General features: G+C 44.2%; 1 protein-coding gene across 44 annotated transcripts in view; it reads left to right on the top strand.

The window, feature by feature from the left end:
* The window catches only part of Tcf7l2 (transcription factor 7 like 2), a 202743-nt gene that overhangs the window by 123366 nt on the left and 60966 nt on the right, over positions 1-18411 (top strand). For 9 of the 44 annotated variants that reach the window (XM_090345827.1, XM_090345825.1, XM_090345823.1 and 6 more), the window contains one exon: positions 6718-6858. The exons of the other annotated variants lie outside the window; for them this stretch is intronic. In XM_090345827.1, coding sequence (XP_090201953.1) covers positions 6718-6858 — 141 coding nt within the window. The remainder of the gene's footprint in view (positions 1-6717; positions 6859-18411) is intronic. 44 annotated transcript variants of the gene reach the window in all.

Raw genomic sequence — 18411 nt, 5'->3', positions numbered from 1 at the left:
GTCTCAGGGCTTTTGCCCTGGGCAGTCTGGACCACAGTCCTCTTGTTTGTGCTTCCTGTGTAGGATGGTTATTGATGTGAAAAACCACAACTGGCTTATTTTTGTTGAGATGGTTTTCTGTCTTGTTTTTTGGTCTAGACTGGCCTCAGATTATGATCTTCCTGATCACCTCTTGAATAGCTGGGATTATAGACATGAGCCACCTTGCCTGGCCTCACTCATTACCTTTTTATCCTAGAAAACGCTTGACCTTGAGGTGTAGAACCAAGTTAGTGTCGGTGCTGATGAACAACCCAAGGCATCTCAGTTACTTTAGTAACTCCTCTTTTCCTTTTTTTCTTTAAAATCCTTTATCATATTAAAAAATAGTTTAAGTGTTAGAAAAACATGGGAAAAGAGGTATCAATATTCAAGAAGTAATGTACCCATTACCTGACAAATGTAACTGTAACACCTTTATATATTACCCTAACTAAAATACGATTAAAAATAAAATAAATTGTTATTAAAAAGATGATATTCAGAGGGGTTGAAGTTATGTGAGTTAGGTAATGAGAATACTCTTCCCAGTTTTCTCTCCACCCCCACACCACCCTATCCACAAAGAATCCTTTTTAAACAACTATTCCTATCTACCTTTCTTTCATTATTTGAACAAAGCACATCTTATCTCTGTATTCACTATGTTTGATGGATAGATTCCCCCCCACCCCCCCCAAAGGGTAGACAAACAAGACTTTTTTTTTTAAGCTACCAGCACATTTCAAAATATACAGCAACATCCCATTCATGAAATTTTTTGTCTCTAAAATATTTCCTCTTGGCCACACAGAGACAGTGTGTGGTAAAAAGAGATCTACACTGAGTGTGTTGCTTTTCCTCCTCTTGTTATGTAATGGTTATATCAGGGGGAAGGAGGCACTTGGCTTCTGGATACCCTGTATTCAAGGACCCTGTGGGTTCCCTCATCTGTCTCCTGCAGAATTCTGTAAAAAGACACTCAGTGCCCAGCACCCTTATTTAATGACAAACTAGCTCAGAGAGTCAGGGTACATGGCTAGTGCGTGGGGTGCAATGATACGGGGCCCCATTCAAGTCTGTGCAGAGGTTGAGGATGTATAATGGTTAGTGCAGGGGTAGATTGCACACAAACTCACTTTGGTGCTCATTCTTTCTTGCCATCTGCTTGGATCCATGCCCTGAGGTCCGCATAGGTGAAGGCTGACTTTACTCCTGTAGTCTTCTGTGCCAGTTCATCCTAACTCTGAGTGACCGGGAGACAGGTGTATGGGAAGAGGGAGTGGCTGTGGCTGACGGGGGGCATTCGCCATTCTTGACTGTATATGGGGACATTGTACTCCATGATGCTTCTGCCTATGAGTACACACACCTGTGTACACCCGGCCCCTCACACAGGCTTACATGTTTGGACCAGTGATAACACAAATAGCCATGTATTATTAACAAGACGGTATTAACAATGGAGTCCTGCCTGATTTGGGAAAGCACTGGGCTCATTTTCTATGACAAGATCCTGGCTTCTTTAGAGGCCTGAATGTAGTTTTTTTGCCAAACAACATATTGAAATGCAAGTAGTTTTCATCAAAGCCACCTCACCAGAAGAGGTGAAATTTTTGCCCCTGTGCTTGAACCAAACCAGCATGACCCTTGAAGACCACAACTGCCTCCAAGGTCTGTGTGTGTGTGTGTGTGTGTGTGTGTGTGTGTGTGTGTGTGTAGGGGATGATACACTGTTCATCGTTTGAATAGTTGGGATTGCTTTTCTAGTTTTCAGTGTCCTTCTTTGTTTGTAGATGTATACACATGGATAAATGGCACAGAAACATTGAGGGCTTTACCTTCTTGCCAGTGTTTCCAAATTGTCATTTTGACCAGTTCTCTGGTTTTTGTGGAATGACCTGTGTCCTTCATTGGCCTTCTTTTTGTTGGATTCCTTAGTCCTTCAAAGATGAGTTTTCAAAAGAAAATTCATCCATGGTAGGCACAGAGCACAGAGCCCTGAACTGTCTTACAATAGAGATTTGTTGTTGTTGTTGTTGATTTTTGCTTTGTTCAAATTAGGGTACCAGTCCCCATACTTTCCTAGCTATTTATACCTGGGTGGTTCCTTTTGCATCTATGCTTAGAGATATAAGACTGAATAGGAAAGAACAAATCAGATTATATGGTTTGTAAGGCTCATTCCATTTAAGAACAGATGAGTCAAAAGTTCAAGGACTAGAAGAGCTGCCACTGTGACTCCCTTCCCAAGGCTGGTAGCTTACAAGGGCCAGGAGGAGATGATATTTTAGTCTAGTCCAAAGACAGGGGAAAAATGTCCCAGCTCCAGCACGTTTAAGCCAGAGGAATTCTCTGTATTTGGGGATATGCCTTCTGAGGTAGTCAGGCCTTCAGCTGAGTGGATGTGGCCCATCTGTAATAGGAAGAGTCTGGCTCCGTTGAAGTGATGCACAGAGTTGATCATCACATGGAACTTTTCCTAGACAAAATATAAAACTTTAGCCTTTTCCTTTTCTGCTTACCAGATCAGTTCAGATTCTCCCCAAATCAGCCAGTTTCACTCCATATAAAACCTTTAGCTCTGGAAACTTTAGCCTTCTCTCCCCCGCCCCGCCCCCCCTGCCCTTAAGACAATGTGTTATTGGCTTACAGTCCTCCTCCCTCTGACTCCCAAGTACTAGGAATACAGTGGGCACCCAAGTACCGCCTTGCCTGGTTTTTGGTGTTCTATGGTTTTTAAATGCCTTCCAGCTCCCCCCCCTCCCCCCCGCCCATCTTTTATCTTCTGTGTTGTTGTTTATTTTTCTCAACAGAGTGATTTGTACTTTGTAGCTCCCTGGGCTCTGTTTTGTTCCATTATCTTTGGCTATTACCCAACTCCTATTGAAGGGGGAAAAGCTCATAAGGAAGCAAGATAGTGGATATGCAAATTCTGCCCCAACTTTATGGGTGGCATGCCTCTCTTCTTGAGTCCTGTGGCTGCCTGCAGGTCTGATTAACACCCTGTATCCCCAGGTGCTGAGCCTCCAGAGTGGCTGGCACCTGCCAGCCCCTGCCTTCTCTCAGCCTGCTTCCAGGCTTTGTTCTCCTTCATAATTCCACCATCCCTAAAAGATGTGATGGCAGCTCTGCAGATCATGTCACAAATAGTGTTTTTGGAGAAAGCCAGGTGGCAGATTTTAGCCCTCTCAAGAATTTGTGGTGCCTGTTTATTTTTTGTTTCATGGATTCACATTGTGTGTGTGTGTGGGGGGGGGGTCTGTCTGTCGATTGGTCTGTCTCAAATGTTCTTACTTGCACTGGCTTCCAACTGTCACCCTCAGATCTCAGCCTCCTGAATAGCTAGGATTGCAGGTGTGAACCTCCAGTGCCTAGCATGAATCCACATCTTAAATTAGGGCAGGGCTTTGGTGACACTAAAGACACAAAGCTCTAGGGACAGTTTTAGCAGGCATATGGCTGTGCAGGTATATACTCTCTGCCCCATTCAGGCTGTCTTCATAAAGAAGGTACCAAATGCTTGCTCCAGCTTCTCATCGTGTTCGGGGTAGGGGGACTCACAGGTCTTTGTTTACTTGTTTCTGGAGCATCTCTTTTCTTTGCATGTTGCCATTTTATTCATAGATAACTTCTGATGCCCATCTGGCTAAGAAGGTTGGGCTGTTTGACTCCTGATTTTAATCTTCAACCTGAATTCAGTGTGATTTGAGAAGATGAGTGTATTCATCCATAACTGTGAAGATCAGGTTTAGGAGACAATCAGGTTTAGCTGGATCCAGGGGCTACTTTCCCTCTAAGCTCTTGGCTTTGCTATCCTACAAGTTGGTTTCATCATATTGATGCTTAGTCAAGTTCAGAAAGGTCTTATTTTTCCCTCACCTGTCTATGACTTTCATTCTGAACTAGCATTAGGAATAAAGGGAAGCACTTGAACTGAACTGATAGGTAAGCAGGCCACATCATCCTCAGAACCTGTGGAAGAGTTTCTCGTGTTCTTCGGAAGAGACCCCACTCTAGTTTTCTACTTGTGATTCAAAAGGATTTCCTTTTTGTGTACGCATTTGACATTTAATGAGATGTATGCCCCAAAGATTGGAATGGCTTAAACATTTTGTAATTTGCAAAGGAATTAAAAACAAATAATGAAGGACTTTGTTTTAAACAGAAAAGCTTGATAACCTCATCAGGTAAGCTAGAAATAAGACCCATTTTTACGGTTCAAAACGAATAGCTCCTAAAGGGGAGGGAATCGTGATCTACAGATTTGGCTGTGAGGTACCCAGGCAGGAAGGAAGTGAGCAGGGACACGGGCCAGGTCCCTGGAAGGGGACAGGGTAATCAAGCCATATAATATATATGACCATGTGGGTAATGACCACCTTTGCTTTCGTTACCTCATTTATTTTCCAAACTCTATCTCCCACCCACTTGGCCTTGGGGATCTGGCTTCTTGGCAGACCCAACCTTCTCTTAGAAAACAAAGCAAGTAGACCAGGACTAAACCTCATATTTCTGGGTTCTTTCCAGAAGGAACTGCAGGGTTAACCATGGTGCCTTTTAAAGGGCAGCATGGAGGTGAGTCACCCCGTGACGAGGCGGAGTTGGATCACCTCACCTCTGATATAAAGCTGGGTTGATCTCTCCAGTAGTCTCATACTTACTTCCTGACTCACCCTGTTTATGTGGGGGAAGATGTGTGTGTTGGGGGCGGGGGCAGCTTCCCAGGTAGAGAAGGAGATGGGATGGGGAAGACATAAGATCCTCTACAGTCACACGAGTCCTGGAGGAGTTCCAGTTTTCAGACACTGGCTCCTTCTCATTTGGGGAGCTCACTTTTGTCTGTTGGATGGTTTAATCCACTTGGAAAAAAGAAGAGCTCAGGGCCCATGGGAAGATCAGGACCGGGGTAACGATGTCAGCTGCCCCTACCGTCATGGCACCTGTCTTACTGGGATTGATCTGTGGTAGTCTCCCAGAATCCTGTGCACCAGCTGTGTTCACTCTGACAGTGAATATCAGAAGGTGGACAGAATTGAGTACTGTATGCAGTCCCATGCTGGTAGTTTTCAGTTATTATTTCAGGATAAGAAGTGAGAAATGAAGCTATGGGCACTCTGGTTCACATATGTAATCCTATCTACTTAGAAAGCGGAGAGCTGAGTGTATCATAGTTCAAAGCCAGCCAGGGCAAAGTCCATGAGATACTTATCTCCAGTTAAGTAGCAAAACCCCAAAGTAGAGATATGGTTCAAGTTGCAGAGTACCAGTCTTGAGTGAAAAAGCTGAGAAAAAGCGACGCCCTGAGTTCGAGCCCTAGTCCAGGTACAAAAAAAAGGAGGCTGAGCAATACTTATGAAGCTCTTTGCATGCAATTTTGAAAAATTACAACAGAGCAGGCATACATCTTTTGTTTTTTTTAAATGAACATAAAGAGCATAGACTCTTTCTTTCTTTCTTTCTTTCTTTCTTTCTTTCTTTCTTTCTTTCTTCCTTCCTTCCTTCCTTCCTTCCTTTCTTTCTTTCTTTTCCTTACAGACAATTATAGTACTGTTTCTTGGTTGGGAACTAGTCCTTTTCAGACTCTAGGTTGCTCTTTATACCCTTAAATTCTACCGATAACTTCTCTACCCTGTTGAGAGAGCCATAGTGACCACGTGGATAGGCCAGTAGGTTCTATCCAGCAGGTAATGGAATCATGGTCTGTGTTCTCTCTTTACCATTTCTAGCTGTGTGACCTTGGGCATGCTCCTTAAAGTCTCTGAGTCGGTTTCCTTCTTTGTGAGATGGGCTTGATGCTCTGTCCATCCTAAGGTAGAGTTGAGGAGTCATGAAACACCTGACACCTGCATAGAGCTCCACACAGAGGAGCCAGTCAGCACGTTTGGCTGAGTTGGGGACTGGGCTATCACTGACTAGAAATTCAATTCGGCACCCTTGGTATGTGCTACCCCATCTTTGAGGGGTCCAGACACAATGCCCTACTGTTCCCCTCAAAAGATTGTTGTCTGAGGTGGATGTGTCTCACGCCTGTAGTCTAGCTAGTCTGAAGTATCGTAGTATGAAGCCAAGACAGGGCAAAAGAGTCTGTGAGACAGCATCTCCAGAATGATTCACAAAAAGCTAACTGGTGGTATAGAACCAACGGAATGAGCAAGTCCAGTGAGTGTAAGATGGCCCTAAGTTCAGCGCGCGCGCACACACACACACACACACACACACACGAAATAACATCTAAGGCAAGGCTAGATACTCAAATAGCTCAGTGTTGGATGTAACCCTATGTAGTGTTACTATCTGGTAGAATTAGTAGCAGTTTCTGAGTTGAAACTAATAGAAGATTCAGGAAGGTAAGTTGAGAAGAGAGTGTTACTGGGTGGCTTGCTGCAGACTCAGGACAAGGAGAGGCACGTTGCAGTAGGGCACTCATGGGTAAGGGGCGGCCAAGTTGGAAAGGATCACAATAGGAGAGAGAGAGAGAGAGAGAGAGAGAGAGAGAGAGAGAGAGAGAGAGAGAGAGAGAGAGAGAGAGGAGAGGAGGCATCCCCCAACAAGGAGCTCTGGCTTGTGCTGGGCACTATATATAATCGGTAGAGCTGCTGGAGAAGTGTGGGGGCTGTGTGTGTTTGCTTTGGTGACCCTGTCCGCTCCCTCCCTCCTTCCTGGCCTCACTCTATTCCCCTTTCTTCCTGGCCACAGAGCCCCCTCCCTTGCTGCCCCCAGGGACATGGCTGCCAGCACTTCTGCCCCCCCTCAGACTTCACTGTCAGCACGCAAGTCTTCAGGGACATGAAAAGCAACCACTCCTTACAAAAAGTTGGGGAGCCCTGGTGTTTGGAGGTAGGTGTGGAAGCACAATGACGGTATGCAATGGAGTCGATGGAGTCGTTCAGCCTCTGTCACGAAACCACCCATCATCAGTTGACCTGGCCCCAGGGCAGGGCCCCTGCGTTCACCACCATCTCTGAATTCCTATCGGGTCACTGTGTGTCTCGGGTGCCCTGATGTCTGGCTCTGCTGACCGCTGATAGGGATATCATGACCATAAAAATGCCAGTTTACAAGAAGAGGGTGGAGGTGGTGTGATTGTGAGTGTAAGGTGCCCAGCTCCATATAAAGGTCATGTGATCTCCAGGCTTCCGTGAGAAGGGTTGAGCAGTCCAGCACGTTTATCCCATTAAACTTGACCCCAGGAAATCATTTCCTGGGATTCTTGATAGCTCCCAGTAGAAGGGACGTTCTCACCTCAACTTTGCCTCTCTTAGTAACTGCGAATCTTTAGATTTTAAAAGTCAGGGTGCTGAGAAATGTTTAGCCCTCTGCACCTGAGGTGAAGAACCCGGCAGGCTCTTGTCATAGATGTTGCTTTCTTAGGCCAGGAAGCATTGTTCATTTCGTTTGAATAATTCAGTGTAATATCCATACCCCACACTGCTCCCTACTTGGGAACAACTCTTCCCAAAGATTAAAGATCATTGAGAATACCAGGAAAACTGAAAGTGCAAGATTAACAAGTTTTAACTCTTAGATTGCAAAAGTAAGTGACTTAGTGCTAATGCTAGTGTTTGTTTCTTGCTTTAATGAGTACAGATGCACCAGTTAGCATTAAGACCTTAATTGAAAAACATTAACTGCACTCCTACTACGTGTAGGGTGCTTTGCTTTCATGTTAAAAGCTACTGTGTGAGACAGAAAACATGGTTTTGTCTGGCACTCAAGGCCTAGACTAATAATAAGCTATTACACATATCTTTAGCCTTCAGAGAGACAAAATCTGGACTATATAGTCTTTAAGTGCCTATTCTACTTTAAGAAATAGTAACTTTGGAGCCATTTGAATGACCTAGAGGAATAGAAATATAAAAACCCATCCTCTTGTAACCTGTTGACAATCTCTTAATATTTGGCTACAGTTCTTCTCAGTTGTTCACAAAGTGCATGAACTTTAGAAGGTAAACTTAGGATGGTACCGCAGTTTGCATTTTTATCTCACTTGATAGAACACCGAGGACTTTTCTGTATTATATCTAGTAGCTGCTCTTACCAATGTACTGTAGTCTAACCATTCTCCTTCATCTGCATGTAACAAGATGTTCCCTCAATTGTTTGAACTGCTTTTTCACCTCTAAAGAGCCTGTGCTTGGGGACCCTGCATCTATTCTAGTTGAAGGAAAGAGGAGAAGAGAGAGAGACTGGCAGGGCAGGGAGTGCCCCCCCCACCCCAGTAGCTGTAGCCCGGTAAGAGCATTCCTTTAGCACCTACACTTTGGGCCTGATAGATGGCAGCTCATTACATTAATCATTGTTTAGCATGGAGAGGGAGATAATAGAGAAACCAGGTGCCCATTTTGTTACAAGGAAACAGAAAGAGAAAGATTGAGTCTCTTCCTTATAACTCATGATCTGATTAGAACCCTGGCGCCAATCATCTTGATTGTGTTTTAGCCAAATGCCATCTCTCTAGATGAGGTCTAAGCCATTGTGTGGTAAGTAGACTGGGCATGAAGATGTCACTTACGGGCTGATCAGATTGTTGAGTTCCCGCCTGTTCTGTGCCTTAGTTTCCCTGTCATATTAAGGTAGGAGCTTGGAAGGAGAGCTGATGACCCATGCTCTTCTTAGGGAATCCCATTGTCAGGGGTTTGATGTGACAACATGGCAGTGAGTTTGTATGCCTGCGTATATATGCAAGCACCCTGGCTTTCTCTATATATCTTCAGAGAAATGTGTATGTATGTAACAGTCCTAGTACTTGCTACTATAGGAGTTTGGGGTATGAAAATCTACAGCCTGTGTGTGTTTGAAATGGCTCTGGCCGGGTGCCCATGGCTCACACCTGTAATCCCAGCTACTCAGGAGGTTGAGATCTCAGAAGTAGGTTTGAGTCTAGTGTTGGCAAGGCTCTGGCCCCCTCCATGATGCAATCCCCAGGTCTGTAAAAGGAGTGGGAACACTTTCCATACTGCTTCACTGGGGATCAGGAGAGATCCTGACATTTTATTTTAACACAGGCTTCCAATGGTTCAAGCACTATTACTAACGATTGGTACTTGTATACACACTCTTTAAGACCTAACAATTATTTGGGACCTGGTGGCTCCTGTCTGTAATCCTAGGGACTCAAAGAGGCTGAAATATGAGGATTGCAGTTCAGAGGCAGCTCGGGCAGGAAAGTCCATGAGACTCTTTTATCTCCAGTTAGCCACCAGAAAACCAGAAGTAGCCCTATGACTCAAAGTGATAGAGCAGTAGCCTTGAGCTCTGGGACAGTTCCCAGGCCCCATGTTCAAACCCTGATTAATTTTAAGAGGGAGACACCTTGATTATTCTCATTGTGAAGCAAGCTGTTTAAGATCACACAAATCAGAGAGTAGGTACCATGAAGTGTTATTATTCATCAAGAACCATAGCTGTTCTTTGTGCTTCATTCCTTCATTCAACCCTCTTCCACCTCTAAAGAGAATGTGTGTGGTCCTGTGTCCTATAGAATGCCTGCCTTCTTGGGAGCTGAGGGGGAGACTGTGAGTCAGGATATGTTTTCAGACTTTCTGGTCAGGATGGCGAGTGTTCCATCACTCATCCCTACTTAACATTCATTGCCCTTCTCTCTTTTTCCTTGCAGGTCAGTTTGATTTTTCTCCCCCTTTAGATCTCTTCCTCTTGGGGAGTTAAGTTGGGAGACTATCAGTAAATATGACTAAGAAAAAGTCAATACCCACCTGGGCAGATATGAGTCACTTCTTTCTAGTTAGCTATTCGGGTACCTTTTAAAGCTAGCCACACAAAGTCATTGCATTGGGGCTATTAACATGGTGAATAGTGACAATAATAGGGAGTGACCACAGCATAATTACATTTAGATAAGAAAGAGGATTTTTTTTTTCTTCTTCTGCCAGCAATTGCTTACTCAATACCATGGCTACTGAAATACTTGCAAATAAACTTTTGTGTGTATGGGGGGGGGCAGGCGGGTGGCACTGGGGCTTAAACTTGGGGTTTGGGCACTGTCCCTTAGCTTTTTTCACTCAAGGCTAACACTCTACCTCTTGAGCCACAGTTCCATTTCTGGATTGTTGGTGGTTAATTGGAGGTAAGAGCCTCCCGGTCTTTCCAGCCCAGGTTGGCTTCCAGCCTCAGTCTTTAGACCGCACCCTCTTAAGTAGCTAGGATTACAAGCATGAGCCACCAGTTCCTGGAGCAAATAAACTTTTTTTGTTGTTGTTATTGGTTGTGGGGTTTGAAGTCAGGGTTTGGGTGCTGTCCCTGAGCTTTTTTGCTCAAGGTTGGCACTGTGACACTTTGAGCCATAGCTCCACTTCTGGCTTTCTGGTGGTTAATTGGAAATAAGCATGGGCTTTCCATGTAAGATGGACTTTCCATCCCTGGCTGGCTTTGAACCAGGATCCCAAGATCTCAGCCTCTAGAAAGTTGTTAGGATTACAGGCATGAGCCAGCAGTGATTGGCTCAGATACAAAGTGAGCTGTCCAAACCTTTCCCCTCTTTCCTCTTCCCTACTTCCTCTTTGGGAGTTCTGTGAACGTTTCATTGATCAGTGACTGGGGATCAGTAAGATAGTTCCATCTGCCCCATTGTATCTTTTGGTGGATCTACCTTTTTGCACGTTTATTTTGTGTGTGTGTGTGGGGGGGGGTGTTCAGAAGAGCAGATTATTTTGGCTATTTACATACTAACCTCTCAACTTATGAATTTAGGAGGGTGAAGGAGACTTCTGCTAAAATTTGCAAAGCTAGTCACATAGACAGGGAGTTAACCAGTTTAGTGAGAGGAAATGAAACTTTTCTTAGGTTTATTAGACCACATCCTATAAATCTGTGGCTTATTATATGTCTGATTTCTAAAAAGCATGGCATCACAGCGAAAGTTTTATTTTTGCTTCTTAGTCATTTGAAATAAATATAGATATTACTTCATTTCCTGGGTACTTTTTTTCTTTGCAGTACATGTTATGTATGGAAAGTCTGGATTTACATAACATATTGTGTTGTAAGGGAAGTTTGTGTTGGTATATAAATCCCTGATTTATGACCCTGGGGGTTAGTAAGCTTTGCTACAGCTAAAATTTTTGTCTCTCCACTGTCCCTTTCTACCTCACCCCCCTCCTCTCCACAGTACGTACACCCCATGAGGTCTCCCAGTTCGAATCAGGGTGAGGAAAAGTATTTCTGAAGACAAAGTTAATGTTTGGACATACTTCTTTATAGCTTTCCCAAAATGTGCTTTAGAAATCATAGGTAGAGCTGAGTATGGTACCTCAAGCCTATATTTCCAGCCACCCAAGAAACCGAATTCTGGAGGATTTTAATTCCAGAAAAGCGAAAGCCAAAAGATCCCAGATCAACCAATGAAATGATTTTCAGCCAATAAAACCCTGGACATTGTGTTTTATTCCTGTCATCTCCACAATGCTGGGAAATTGAAACAGTGGGAGGAGCACAGCCCAGGATAGCACAGGCAAAAAGTGAGACTGAAAAGTTAGCAAGTGTCAGGCCCTGAGTTCAAACCCCAGTGATATAAAAAAAACAAACAACAACAACAAACCTAAGACATATGTGGGTTCCTGTTGAATACATGTTTCCTGTTTGTTTTCTGCATTTCTCAGATAGAAATATGTTCCCACATTTGCCATGGAAACTCTTTGGTAAACCTAGACTGATTTTTCTATTGTAGAAAATCTTAATGTGCTGCCTCAAACAGACTGCCTCTAAGTTCTACTGTCTCTAAGTTGGCAGAGGACCCAAGTTGAAAACAGTGAAGACAGCAATTCTGGAACTCACAGTAATGCTCTCCCTTGGCTTCCTGGGATGACCCTCAATCGTCCTTTGCACGTGGACCTTCCACTCATTCATGCTCACTGAGTGGGATGTCAGGTGGGACCACCATGTTATTTTTCTTCTCACATCCTCATTTGCAGACTTCTTCAGTGGAGTCTTCTAGGCTAAACAAGTGCATGAGCTTCTGTGCTGTCTGGCTCAGCTGTCCTGCCCAGGTATTTCTGATGCCCGAGGGAGATCACAGCACAGCTCCAAGTCACAGGCCCAGGAAAGAGACAGGGTTGCTCCGTGCCTCATTTCCCTTGTTGTTTGTCATTCCTGGATTGAACAGAGATATTGCTATGAGATCTTTTCTCTTCATTTTGGACCCTTGTCTCCCACTCTGTGAGCTGTGGTATCAAAATGGGAGGCCAGTCACCTGGGAGCTCATTTCAACAGTTCTCCTGTGTAAGATGACACACTAGTTAAAGATGGCATCTGAGAACGCAAGCCTCAGGTGCTTCTCACAGCTGTCAGGACTCTGTAGCCTGCAGAGTGGCTTTGTGAGTCCGCGTGTGTGTGTGTGTGTGTGTGTGTGTGTGTGAGACAAAGGTCACATAATAAGGAAGACTTAGGCCTTCGGTGTAGGACATGTTGTCATCTTCACAATTTATTATTTTAGGCCCTTCCCTTTTATAATTCTATGATGATAGACTGGTTTTCTTTCTTTTTGTAATGCTTGGAGTTGAACTCTGGGCTCTGTACCTATGGAGGCAAGCATTCTATAGTTAAGATTCATTCTTGATGGGTTACACTATGTCAGGGAAAAGATTTTTCTTATTCGTTGTAGGAGACTTGAAAGAAAGCACTTACTGATACTTGGGGTGGAGGGAGGTACATGGATAATCAGTCAATCTCTCCCTCTCTTTCTCCATCTCTCTGTCTGTCTGTCTGTCTCTCTGGTATAAGAGCTCTGCCTCTCAGTCTTTACCTGTTATTAATTCTTTAATGATGTCAGATGAGATTTGGAAATCCAGGGGAAATATGATTCCAACGTATACTGCAAAGCATAATTTACTTATTTCTATGAAGGGAAATTCTGGCTAGGCAAGCAAAGTGGAAGGTTTTTAAAAACATATTTCCTGTCCAGTGTGTCTTGTGGACCTATCTGGAGAGGCAGTTACTGTACTTGGAGAGGCAGTTACTGTACTTCCAGATACTGACCTTCTGTCAGTATCTTTGAGAGGCCATTAAAAAGAAAACCAGAGGGGCTGAGAGTTTGGCCTAGTGGTAGAGTGCTTGCCTGGCATGCACAAAGACCCGGGTTTGATTCCTCGGTACCACATATGTAGAAAAAAGCCGGAAATGGTGCTGAGACTCGAGTGGTAGAGCTCTAGCCTTGAGAAAGTCCAATAACAGTGCTCAGGCCCTGAGCTCAAACCCAGGATTGGCAAAAAATAAAAATAAAAAATAAAAATAAAACCAGAAAACAAACAAAAATCTCTGAAGATGGTGTCTAGCATTATTATTTAAAATTTTCAGAGCAAGATATTGTCAGCCCTGTATGGCTTCTGATGAGGGGCCAGGCCCAAATTTTGGCTGTTCTTTCCCAAATTTTGGCATTTCCTACTTAGGCTGAAATGAGGAGGGAGCTGGTCTTCGTACAGCTATACCATATTTACCATTTACAAACCCTCCCGAGGGTGTCCACTTATCCAGGCACACTCCTGTTACCAGGGTCAGGTCATCCAGTCTGCTCATGCTCTGTTACCAGCCTGGCCCACAGGAGACCAGAACTGTTCTCTGGGAAGATCTCGGAAGCCAGTCGGTGCTCAGAGCAAGTTTCTGTTTCTGAAAAGTCAGTTTCTTCCGGAAGGGAGTGTAGGGTGAGGAAGGAACCAAGCTACCCAAGAAAGAAGAAATGAGAGTGGAGAGAAATGGGAAGGACATGGGGTGATCGACTCCCCCACCGGTTTCCCAATCCCACCAGTCACTTGGTCCGACAAAGGATCCCAGTTGTCACACATTGCTTGGAGATGGTAGGGACAATAGTGTTGGAAAGAGATGACATTGGATTGGATGTGACCTGTAGGGAGGGGTGGGATGGAATCACTGGAGGCTCAGTTACTGCATGCTTAGCCCCATCTCCAATCTCTGATTTCTGGCAGGCCTGTGTTCTGCCAGGGACCAAGGTGACGAGAGAGAAATTTGCTTGTCTTTTGGGAAATAAGAAAACACTTACCTAGAAAGAAGAAAAAACGTGTCACAATTATGTGTCTTGGACAGGTTTCTTTCCTCTTGCTGCTTTTTCCAGAAGCCCTGCGTCAGGTAGGTGGAGGTGAGAGATAGATATCCACTGGGAGGGTCACTCTGCCTGATGTCCCAGCAAGGGAGACAGTCTGTACTTGCCATTCTTCTAGACAGGACCAGCAGTGTTGGCACAGGCTGTGGCCTTGTGATGAAGTGATTGTTTTTGCTTCTACAGGGATGGGACCTTAATTTCTCCTTGTCCATGTTCTCCTTGGGACATCAAAAGTTCTCAGAGCAGGGGACTGTGGGTCTTGTCTCACTGCAGTCTTTCCTGGTTGGAGTGCCTACAACACTCTGGTTTTCAGAGATTTACTTAATCACATATGCTCTGTGCCCTGACTTAAAGGTTTGGAAACATTCCTTTTGAGATGTGGATTGAAAAAATAAAATATTTAAGCATATGTCCTACAGTAAAAAATGGTCTTTATCATAGAAGTAAAGGCAATATGTTATAACAAACCCTAGAAACAGCAAAGTGACATGAAGTAACATTTGAACCATTGTGCTACGTTTGAATGACCTGCTTTATTCTTCTGATGCTAGGACAGATTGCCAGGGTGTGGGCACAATGTCTAGAAATTAAGATGGAAAATAAGCTGTAGATATTTTTGAGACCCAACTTGGCCTACCTAGACTTCTCTTGTTACATTCGCTTGGTGAAACAAAGAATTAGAAGACTTGAGCACTGTAGGTAGTTACACTACTCCCACTGTAGTTCTAGAATAATCTAGTGCCTGCATAGGAAAACCAGGCTGATATTGTCCCCCACTTGATGCTTTCTAAGAGAAAAGTGGAAAAAGTGTATGTGCTTCCTCTCCTGGGAAATGATGAGAGGTGGCCCAAAAGGCCTCATGCTCAGAGTGTCCCATTTGAGTGAACCAGAGATGATGCATTTGGCTGGACAAGGTAACAGCAATTGCACACATGTAAATTCTTGTGCAATCTAATTCCTGTCTTTGTAATTACTTGGAAATCTGCCATTGCAGCCAATTGAGAAGTGGGAGCAGTGACCCGGTGCAGAAAGCAGAAATTGGAGGGGAGGAGAGAAGAGGCAGCATCCAAAATGCAGCCAGAGCTCCCCTGCTGGTCCCTCAGCATCTAACATCACTTTAGAAGAAGGAAAGTGCGGGAGCCCTCCTGTCTGCACCTGCCAGCCATCTTCCCCTATTGTAGCCCCTTGGCCCTGTCTGTCTCTGAGAAGACTGAAGGAATCCCAGACTGTAGTACAATGAACTTAACTGAGTGGAAGTATGGAAGCTGATGAGAAGGGACTCTTGTTATTCTCATACAGCACACATTTTGATAGATATGTCTTCCAAAGGGAAGCATGGTCCTTGTCTTTACAAAGTAGTACACAAAGCTGAGATGCTGGTTAGCTCATACCTATAATCCTAATCACTCAGGGAGCTGAGATCTGAGGATCACAGAGTGACATCAGCTGGGAAGGAAAGTCCATGAGACTTTTATCTCCATTTAACCAACAACAAAGCCACAATGGAAGTGTAGCTCAAGTGGTACAGCATGCACTCTGAGCAGAAAAGCTAAAGGAGATGGAAAGGCCCCGAGTTCAAGCCCTAGTACTGGCACAAAGACAAACAAAATGCCAGGGCACATTTAACAAAACCTTTGGAGCATGAGTCGTCACAGGAGACCACAGCATCTTGGAATCCTATCAGGACCCTGATCAGAAAGAGAGGAGTGAGTGTGGCTGCATGCTCCTGCCTCTTTCCCACGTCCCTCTAGAAGGTTCCCCTCTATGATCAGCCACTCTGAAAGCATTTGCCGTTTGCCTGATTGACGTTGGAAATGTGATGTCATTTGTACAAACATCTACATGAAGGATTTCTTTCTTTCTTTTCTTTTTTTTTTTTTTTTGTTCCTCTTATTTGGGTGACAGATTGCATGTTAGGGCAGGAAAAGATGAAAGCACTAAATATTTGCTTTAGAAAAACACAGTGAAAGATCCTCTCTTCCTCTTAACTGAAACCTGATGGGCTTAGAATGCCATTAACAAATACGGGTATCTAAAAGTAAGGGGACTGTCACCCTCTGAGCCCAGTTAATGGGTACGTAGCAAGTGAGGCTACTTAGTGGAGGATTATACCGGATCTACCCCCAATGTGGTATGGAATTGGGCCCTTGAATTATCATTGAGGTACAGGTTAACCAAAAGAGTGGCCTGTCTCCTGTGACTTTTTTTGTGGTTCAGGGGGCTTGAACTGTGGGCCTGGGCACTGTCCCTGAGGTCTTCAGCTCAAAGCTACCGCCCTACCCCTTGAGCCACAGCACCACTTCTCATTTTCTAGAGATTAATTGGAAATGAGTCTCACATTCTTTAGTACCTGGGCTGGCTTTGAACTGCGATCCTCACATCTCAGCCTCCTGAGTAGCTAGGATTACAAACATGAGCCACCGCGCCCGGTTCCCGTGACTGTTCTCTTTCAGATTTGTGTGTATGTGTATGTGTGCACGCATGTTCTGGTGGGTACACATGTCAGTACTGAGTCTTTAACTCAGCCTTGCAGTCTTGCTTAGCTTTTTCTTTCAAAGAGATGCTTTTTATCACTTGAGCCACACTTCTACTTTTGGCTTTTTGCTAGTTAATTGGAGGCAAGAGTCTCAGGGATTTGAGTGCCCGGCTGGCTATGAACCTTGATCCTCAGATCTCGGCCTCAGTAACTGGAAATTGAGACATGAGCCACCAGCATCTGACCTCCTAACTTTGTTTTTGCCAGTGGCTGGCTGGCAGACAGTGGCAGTTTTTCTATCTGTAAGACTGGGAAATGATTGGCCTTCTACTTATCAAGAGTTGAAAGGGTATCTAAGGCAGAATGGCAGATGCGGAAACCGGCAGAAAATATTCTTATCTTTTAATTCATCTCTTTGGTTTAGGAGGAAGGAAACTTTAGCCCCATTCCTGGTGGGGTGTGGAAGGCTTTAATATATTAATTCTCTCTATTATGTATTAAAATCTGCTTTTCTGAGTTGAATGGCCTGGATCTATAGTTTTAGCTACGCCAGACTGAAGCACTTGGAATGACTTGGGAAGTCAGCCAGTGACTACAGCATCTTCAAACCCAAAAAAGATCCCATATCTAACACCATCAAAATGGGAGCCAGTGGCTCACACCTGTAATTCTAGGATCATGACTCCAAGCCAGCCCAGGCTATCCAATGTTTGAGGCTCTTATCTCCAATTAACGAGCAAAAAGTTGGAAATAGAGATGGGCTCAAGTGGTTTATCACCAGCTGTGAGTGCTGTGCTTAAGTCCCAGTACAAATACACGTGTGCACATGCACACACATAATATAGCTATCCTTTGGGTGCAGTATTAAGGTTTCCATAATAATTCTTGCTTCATTCTTAACAACTTCCCAGAGAGAGAAATAACCAACCCTATTCCAATCTTACATGGAAATACAAGATAGTCATGTTTACTAAATGCTTACTCTGGAGCAGGCTTTATTTGAAAGTAGGTTTTGTATAATAACTCATTTAATCCTCCCAGTTAGTAGCAACTATTTTTCTTCATTTTAACCAAAAGAAACTTAACTTTCCCCCACCCCCAATTCCTCCTCTTCCTCCTCCTCCTCTTCCTCCCCTTCCTCCTCCTCCTCTTGCACTGATTTGTCTCTGGTTCTGCTCAGAGTAATTGTTGGGACCAGCAGCCTTGGGGCTTCAGATGTATTCTGAGCTAGGGTACCCACCACTCCATCATCTTCTGCCCATCTGCAGAAGCTCTGAACAGCTCCACACATGCTCTCCAGACACAAAGGTTTATGATAGTTGGGAAAAAGAACAATCTTTTATATCGGAAGTTGTGGCTTCTGAGTCTCACAGCAGTTGGCAACATCGAGTTTTGTTTTGTTTTGTGTGTGTGGTTTTGTTTTTTAAATAATTAGAAACAGCTCAACCCTTGTTACCACCCACAGCTAAAATTGCTTAGAGCCCACAAATTAAGAAAGAAACAAAAAATGAGGCCCCTCAGTAAAGGAATTAAGATGGGGCTTACAATGGGAAGTCTACTCTGGAAGGGGTGCTGTGGGAATTCACAAGCCAGGGGTCTTTAGGTTTTATCTCCCCTTTACAAGCAAGTGTCTCTCTTGTGGTTGCCAGTGAAAGGAGGGCAAAAGGTGGCCCTGGGAGAAAACCTACATTTTTCTGTACTGATTAGTGGTATGCGATTAATGTCTTATGCGAGTGGGTGTGAACACGGGTGTGTGGTCCTTCTTGGTGCACCCCACTCCCCATGTTGGTAGGTCCTCAAGGAAGAGGAGGAGGATGAAGAGGATGAAGAGGCTTTGGTACAC

The sequence above is a fragment of the Megascapheus bottae genome, chromosome 15 (assembly GCF_031878675.1).
Source record: "Megascapheus bottae isolate mThoBot1 chromosome 15, mThoBot2.hap1, whole genome shotgun sequence".
NCBI classification, from domain to species: Eukaryota; Metazoa; Chordata; class Mammalia; order Rodentia; family Geomyidae; genus Megascapheus; species Megascapheus bottae.
The sequence above is the reverse complement of the archived record's forward strand: the minus strand, read 5'-3'. Positions and strand labels throughout refer to the sequence as shown.